The 7,860-nt window shown below is 54.5% G+C and overlaps 2 protein-coding genes across 6 annotated transcripts in view; both read left to right on the top strand.

The window, feature by feature from the left end:
- The window catches only part of DAG1 (dystroglycan 1), a 49,988-nt gene extending 42,847 nt beyond the window's left edge, over positions 1-7,141 (top strand). For all 5 annotated transcript variants that reach the window (XM_017819963.1, XM_017819962.1, XM_017819964.1 and 2 more), the window contains exon 3: positions 3,676-7,141. In XM_017819963.1, coding sequence (XP_017675452.1) covers positions 3,676-6,084 — 2,409 coding nt within the window. In that variant the 3' untranslated portion in view covers positions 6,085-7,141. The remainder of the gene's footprint in view (positions 1-3,675) is intronic.
- Positions 7,142-7,573: 432 nt separating this feature from the next.
- NICN1 (nicolin 1) overlaps positions 7,574-7,860 on the top strand; it is a 4,684-nt gene continuing 4,397 nt past the window's right edge. Inside the window, exon 1 of the mRNA XM_017819837.1 lies at positions 7,574-7,585. Coding sequence (XP_017675326.1) covers positions 7,574-7,585 — 12 coding nt within the window. The remainder of the gene's footprint in view (positions 7,586-7,860) is intronic.

Here is a 7,860-nt window from a genome sequence, read left to right as displayed (position 1 = left end):
ATTTTGAGAACAAGGTCTTCAAACCCGCCAGACCACTGTATGAATTTAAAATCAAAATCATGGCTTATTTTTTAATGGTCTTCAGTACACTGCCAGGCTTGTGTAATCTTTAGCTGATAAGCATTCATTTATAATTTTCTCAAATAATTGGAAAACAAAGACAGCTTTTTTTTTTCTTTTTTTTTAAATTGAGCAACGGAACAGTTATTTTGAAACCAGACCCCTTGGGGGAAATGACAGGGCTTAAGGCTGATACTTATTGCATACATAGAAAACTGGGAAACTTTTAACATGAAAAGTAGAGATCCTAAATCATTAACTCTGTGTACCTTTAACAAATACCCTTTGAAGCAATATTTGAAGGAAACATTGCTAGAACAGAGTCCAGGACTCCCTGCTCCCAGTTTTGCACCAACACAAATACAGCAGTGATTATGACCAGGACAGACCCACGCCGAGGGCTCTGCTGGTCCATGTTTGTTTAGGAACAAGTATTTTTATCCAGCCTGATAACAGCTTTGATTATCTACTCTAATCTTTCTGGGCTCTTCCTTTGCCTCGTGAACATGGATGAATTCTGCTGCCAGGGCAGTAGTTGTGTTTAAAGCAGAGCCGAGGCATCGAATACTTGTGACTTGTTGCCTTCCCAAAGATTTCCCAGGGGAGGCACAGGTATCTTCGTGGACTTCATAGGCATAATCCACTTAAATCTGATTTTCTTAATCACCTCTTGCAGAGCCCTTAGAAACAGTCCACATCTCCTTGCAGACTGAATACAGCTGAACTAGCTCAGCTCTTTTTAAATCAAGTTTAAGTGGGTTTATAAATGTTTTGCAACTGTCGCATCCCTGCTAGAACAAGTTGTCCCAGTCGGTGATTGCCTGGCCTGTTTTTGTTTTTCAGGAGAGCCTAGTTTTTGGTGTGAATCTCTCTGGCTGCAGCTTCATTTTCTAGCATGGCCCTAAATGCAAACTGTAGGTTAAAAATGGTTTTCCAAGCAGGAATACTCAGACTGGCCTATGCCTTCCTCGCTGTCTTTTCTGCATGTGGGGTCGGCCACCTTTCTGAAGTGAGTTTGGTTGTCAGTGTAGGAACAAACATGACTGAAGGGAGAATCATCTTGTGTCCAGAGATTAGGTAAAGTAACACTGCTTGTAGAGTCGCCTCCTCAAGTCATGCCCCATGCCCAGGGAAGGGGGAGCACCAGAAAACCCTGGCTCCCAGGAAAGCTGTACGGAGTGTGTGATCCTGTAATTAAGGGCTTTTGCACAGTGCACGGAAGGGGGAGATTTGTTCCAAATGTAGCCTAAAATTACACATTCAGAGTGAATTTAACCACTTGCTATTAAAGTTTTTATTCCTCTTGATTGTGTAAGCCTCAGTAATGCTGTGGCTTTGTCCTGGCTCCCCATGTTTCTGTTCCTGATGTGCGCCCAGCCCAGCCTTCCCTCCTCCACAGTGGGCAGGTTAGTGGCTAATTTTGGCACAAGAGGACAAAGAGTGGCACCATCCAGCTCCTGCTGCTGTAAATGGTGAATTGCACTGGGCACTGTCCTGGCATCTCAGTTTTTAGAGGGTGTGATGAAATGACACTTTTTTAAAGGAACATAAGGGCAGGAGCAGACCTTGCCTTTGTTCTCTTGTGGCAGAAGAGTTGCCAAGGAAGGACAATTCGGTCCTTTGTTCCTGCAGGAGGGAGGCTCCCTGTGCCCGGCTCAGGTGAAGGGCTGCCTTTCCTTTGGGATGGCTGGGCTAAAAGCAGCTCCTGTTCTTGAGGTGGAGGGGAAGCATACGCAACCACAGCCCTGCCAAACCCCTCTGCTCTCTACCAGACACATGGACACACAGCAAGGCCCAGTGGAAGGATGTTCCTGTCTCAGTGTCTCAGTCCAGGTGGGATATATTGGGGTGTATGGCCCCTGAGACAGCTTCTTCCAGCTGTTTTAAGCAGGAATCTGAATTCCCTGCTCTGAGATGTTGCTGATGAGGAGTTAACTAAAGCTGTGCTAACAGCTTTAAACTCTGCTCTATAAACTGTACCCAGCATGAGTCTCATGATGTGCTCTCCAGCTTGTCCAGGCTGGCTGAAAGCAGGGCTGATCCTTCACAGAGGAGGGGAATGAGGGTGTTGCCTGCGTGATCGTGGCTGAAACCCTCTGTGGCTCTTGAACAAAAGCTTTCTTGTGCTGCTCTTGCCAAAAGACGTTCAGGTCCTACATTATCCTTGCTGAGCTGCACATCCAGACCCTTCAGTATGCTGAAACCCTCACCATGTGGGTGAGCCCCGGGGTGCTGCCTGAATCCTGCCTGCAGCCAGGGAGTGGGAGAGGCACCCAGGACTCATGGGCTGCCCAGCCCTACAGTACTGGGCATCACTCCTTGTCCATCCTAGGGGCTTTCCCCAGCAGGACCTGCGGTCTGGCGAGTCCAGCCCTGGCTCTGCACCACTGCTGGACCCAGGAGCACTCCTGCTAGGCAGGTTTCCTTGTGAGGTTCCTTACCCAGCTTTGCATTTGGGTAAATTATGAAATATGTATGAGCCTTAGGGAGCTGCAGAGAACTAAAGCATCCTTTCAGGAGGAGAGCTGGAGCATGGCTCTGTGTTGGACTGCAGCGAGCCCAGAGCCTCAAACCAGGCTGTTGAACGTGTCTCCATGGGCCACAAAGCATCCTCTTTCCTCTCAGTGTCAAGGGGAGATGCCTTGTGGAGTTCTGGAAAGCCCAGCCAGGGCACTTGCCAAATGCCTCCGATCCTGGGAGGTTACAAAGCTCAGATTACTCACTCTGGAGTACCTACAGCCCCGGGAAATGTCATGGCCCACCAAGCTGGCAGCATCACCCCTTCCACCATGCAGCCCGACAGGGCAGACAGACTGATGTCAGCTGCTGGGACCTGGGGAGTTTGAGGTTTTGTACTCACCTTCAGCTACAACCCAGGGCAGGAAGGAGAGTCCTCTGGGGCAGGGGAGAGTAAAAAAAAAAAAAGCCAGGTATTGCCATTGACCTAAAAGAAGTAGTATATAGTGCGTTGAGGTTCTGAGGTGCCTATGCTCTGACACAAAGCTTTCCCTTGCAGGAGCAAGTTATTATGTAAAAGTGAAATCCTTCATTTAAAGCTGAGTCTGAGACTAAAGGTGGCCTGAGCCATAGTTTGCCAGCTTCCAGCCCCTCCAGTTCAGCCTGGCTGCTGGGGACAGCAGGAAGAAGCTGAAAGTTAGCAGAGAAAATATATGTTCTGCTGAGCTGCTGGAGCAATGGGCTTACAGGATGTTGATGGAGTGAGGAAAGGAGGAAGACGGCAGGGCTGGGAGAGGGAGGAGCGGGAAGAGGGCTGTTGTTGGATCAGCTTGGCTGTATGGCATAACTTCACCCTCAGTTTGTAACTGTCCCCATGACGTAAACTCCCCATCCACCCTTGGAGAAAATGAGTCACTTGTGTGGTAGTTGCACAGCAAGGCAAGGGATCCTTGTGGGGCTTTATGACCTCCTGTGGCTCCTTAAGCCCTTTGAGACCAGTGCACCCTGCAGAGCTCGTCCTTGCCACCATACAGAGAAGGCAGCATGGGCTGCCGTACTCTGGCCAGTTGTTACACTTCTTTAATCCTTAAAGTATTATTGCTGCTAGAACCTATCCTAATGCTGTACTTCTGAAAACATCTTTTTTTTGTTTGGTAGATCTCCGAAGCTGGGAAGGACTCCTTGCCTTCTTGGTTGCACTGGAATGCGGAGAGCAGCTCCCTGGAAGGGCTGCCCCTGGACACAGACAAGGGTGTCCACTACATCTCGGTGACCACGCTGCAGCTCTTCCCAAACGGGAGCTATGTGCCACAGACCACAAACGTCTTCTCCGTTGAGGTGCACCAAGAAGACCACAACGAGCCTCAGTCGGTGCGAGTGGCCGTCCAAGACACGGGTGACGCAGCGCCGTTCGTGTGCGGCTCGGAAGAGCCAGTCACCATCCTGACTGTCATTCTGGATGCCGACTTGACAAAAATGACACCAAAGCAGAGGATTGAACTCTTAAACAGAATGAGAAGCTTCTCAGAGGTGGAACTTCATAACATGAAGTTGGTTCCTGTTGTAAATAACAGACTCTTTGACATGTCGGCCTTCATGGCTGGACCGGGAAATGCAAAGAAGGTGGTGGAAAATGGGGCCTTACTCTCATGGAAACTGGGATGTTCTCTGAGCCAAAACAGTGTCCCCAACATCAGCAAGGTGGAGGCTCCAGCTAAGGAAGGAACCATGTCTGCCCGCCTTGGGTACCCTGTTGTTGGCTGGCACATTGCTAACAAGAAACCTCACCTCCCAAAGAGGATGCGGCGGCAGATCAACGCCACCCCTACGCCTTTGACTGCCATCGGGCCGCCCACCACTGCCGCACAAGAACCGCCCACCAGAATTGTCCCCACCCCGACATCACCTGCCATCGCGCCTCCCACGGAGACGACGGCACCCCCTGTCCGGGAGCCCATTCCCCTGCCGAGGAAACCCACGGTCACCATCAGAACCAGGGGCCCCATCGTTCAGACACCCACGCTGGGACCGATCCAGCCAACCAGGGTAGCAGAAGGCACGGGCACGGCCTCTGTGCCTATTCGCCCCACGATGCCTGGGTATGTAGAGCCCACGGCCGTGATCACGCCACCCTCAACTACCACCAAGAAGCCAAGAGTCTCCACTCTGAAGCCAGGCACGCCATCCACAACGGATTCCTCCACGGCGATAACACGAAGGCCTACTCGAAGGCCCAAAACTCCCCGTCCAACAAAGCCTCCCAGCACAACCAGATCCCCTATCTCCAAGCTGACAACAGCCTCCCCACCGTCCCGCGTGCGCACCACAGCGAGCGGGCTCCCCCGGCCCTGGGAGCCAAATGAGCCGCCCAAGCTGACGAACCACATCGACAGGGTCGACGCATGGGAGGGAACTTACTTCGAGGTTAAGATACCGTCAGATACCTTCTACGACAAGGAAGACACCACCACTGACAAGCTGCAGCTGACCTTGAAGCTGAAGGAGCAGCAGATGATCGAGGAGAATTCGTGGGTGCAGTTCAACAGCACCAGCCAGCTCATGTACGGCATGCCAGACCGCAACCACATCGGGAAGCACGAGTACTTCATGTACGCCACTGACAAGGGCGGGCTTTTCGCCGTGGATGCTTTCGAAATCCATGTCCACAAACGCCCGCACGGGGACAAGTCTCCAGTGAAGTTCAAGGCCAGGCTGGAAGGGGACCACAATGCAGTGGTGAACGACATCCATAAGAAGATCATGCTGGTGAAAAAGCTGGCTCTGGCATTCGGCGACAGGAACAGCAGCACCATTACGGTGCAGGACATTGCCAAAGGCTCCATTGTCGTGGAGTGGACTAACAACACGCTGCCCCTGGAGCCCTGCCCTCGGGAGCAGATCCGGACTTTGAGCAAAAAAATTGCTGATGACTCTGGGAGGCCGAGCCCGGCTTTCTCCAACGTCCTGCAGCCCGAGTTCAAGCCTCTGAATGTGTCAGTGGTCGGCTCCGGCAGCTGCAGGAACATCCAGTTTGTCCCCATGACCAAGGACGGCAGGGTGATCTCCGAGGCGACGCCGACGGTGGTGGCAGGCAAAGACCCCGAGAAGAGCAGCGAGGACGACGTGTACCTGCACACTGTCATCCCTGCCGTGGTGGTGGCCGCCATCCTCCTCGTGGCCGGCATCATCGCCATGATCTGCTACCGCAAGAAGAGGAAAGGGAAGCTGACCATCGAAGACCAGGCCACCTTCATAAAGAAAGGCGTGCCCATCATCTTCGCCGACGAGCTGGACGACTCCAAGCCTCCGCCGTCCTCCAGCATGCCCCTCATCCTCCAGGAGGAGAAAGCCCCACTCCCCCCACCAGAGTACCCCAACCAGAGCATGCCAGAGACCACGCCACTCAACCAGGACACCATCGGGGAGTACACGCCGCTGCGGGATGAGGACCCCAACGCGCCGCCCTACCAGCCTCCCCCGCCCTTCACCGCTCCCATGGAGGGGAAAGGCTCCCGCCCGAAGAACATGACCCCGTACAGGTCCCCACCGCCCTACGTCCCCCCTTAATGAACGGGAGGCCCTCGGGGGAGAAGGGGCCTCCAGCTCCACACCGGTGCTGTCTGTGGGCCGGCAGCCCCCTCGCCAGCCGGGAACACGAAACCCCAGCCCGCTCCCCAGCAGGCTCTCCCTGGCTGCGCCTGCCGCACCGGAGCGCTCGCAGGACTCGGGGGGACACTTGTTTTATTTTTGCCTAACAAGCTTTGGTTTTATTTTATTCATAGAAAAAATATTCTCGGCTCAAAGACGCCTTCCTGGCGGCTGGGCTTCGGCCGGGGCCGGGGCGGCGGGCAGGGAGGGGGGTCGGGACGGGTTGGGCCGGGTCGGGAGGAGCAGGCAGCACTGGGGTAGCACTCTGGGTCTCCGCTGTTTGCCTTTAACACTAACTGTACTGTTTTTTCTATTCACGTGTGTCTAGCTACAGGACGTAACATGAAAGGTAGCCTAAAAATAATTAAATTCAAGGGACTTTCTGAAGTCAATGGTTTAAGTTTTTACATTTAATCTGCTGTTTACCTAAACTGGGATGTTTTTGGGGAGGGGTAGAGCAGTGCTGTGCTGCAGGCGAGCTCAGTGCTGGTTTAGGGGAGAGCCCTTGAGGACAGCAAGCCGCCTCCTCCTCCTCCTCCTTCTCCTCCTCTTTGGGGGACCAGCTTCTTGGTTCGGGATTTGATTCTTTTATCGTTTTTATTTTATTTTTAATCAAAGAAATCCTATTTTTCTCACGGATCATAAAATAGTCATCAGCTGGGTCAGCCTGCCTTGGGGTGCCCGTGACTGAGCGCCGGGTGCAGTGCTGTGCTGGGGATGCTCACAGGAGGGTGAGCCGAGCCCTGTGCCACCACAACTTCTCTGCTTCCCAGCGAATGCCAGGGTTGGGGGAAGTTCTTTTTTAAGTAAAACCCCCGCCCTGAAGGGGTTTTGGCGACGGTGGGGTGTGTTTTCTGTCCTGGCTGCTCCTTGGGAGTGGCATAGGAATGGCCTCGCTGGCCTCACGCTGGCACTCTGGCCCGGACACTGTTGGAAAAGATAAAAAAGTTTAAAAAAAAAATTAAAAAAAAAAAAAGAAAAAATTAAAAATGCACCAGGAATAGTTAATAGTAAAAAAAAAAAAAAAAATCAGTGCACTCTCAAATCTAATTTTTTACTAAATTTTTGATACAGCCTCCGATTGTTTTATTAAAGAAAAAAAGACTTACAAACCGGTGTGCGGCTGCCAGCAGTTTGTACGGGCTCAGCCCCCTCGGGCCGGCCCCCGGGGACCTGCCACGGTACCGGTACCTCCCCATCCCCTCCGCTCCGCGCCCCGGCATCCCCAGCCGGGATTTGGCCGTGCGCGCCCCAAGTGACCCCGCACACCGGGGCCGGACCCGCCGCCTCCCTCCCTCCCTCCCTCCAGGACGGCGCTGCCGGAGTGGCCTCGGGAGGGGACCGGGGGGTGCTCACTCCCCTCCTCCGGCCTCGGCGCCGCAGGGGTGAAAAACAAATCCGCACGGGGATGCCGGTGCCGGTATAGGGGAGATGCGAGGGGTGGTCCCGGGGCGGGGGGGATGCCCGGAGTGAGCGCGGCCCCGAGCGCGGCCCCGGCACCGCCCCCGCCGCGGCGGGGCCGCCCCGGGACAGCGGCGGGGCGGGGGCGCCCCCTGCCGGTGCCCGCGCGCCGTGACGGCCCGGCCCGGCCCCGCCCCGGAGCGGCGCCGCCATGTCGGGAGCGGCGGGGGCGGGGCCCCCCCCCCGGCCGGGCCGCTCCCCCCCGCCCCGCGCCCCCCCCCCCCCCCCCCCCCC

Source organism: Lepidothrix coronata, unplaced genomic scaffold, assembly GCF_001604755.1.
Source record: "Lepidothrix coronata isolate B3197 unplaced genomic scaffold, Lepidothrix_coronata-1.0 Scaffold78, whole genome shotgun sequence".
Classification (NCBI taxonomy): Eukaryota; Metazoa; Chordata; class Aves; order Passeriformes; family Pipridae; genus Lepidothrix; species Lepidothrix coronata.
Note: the sequence above shows the minus strand (reverse complement) of the source record. Positions and strands in the feature narration are given on the sequence as shown.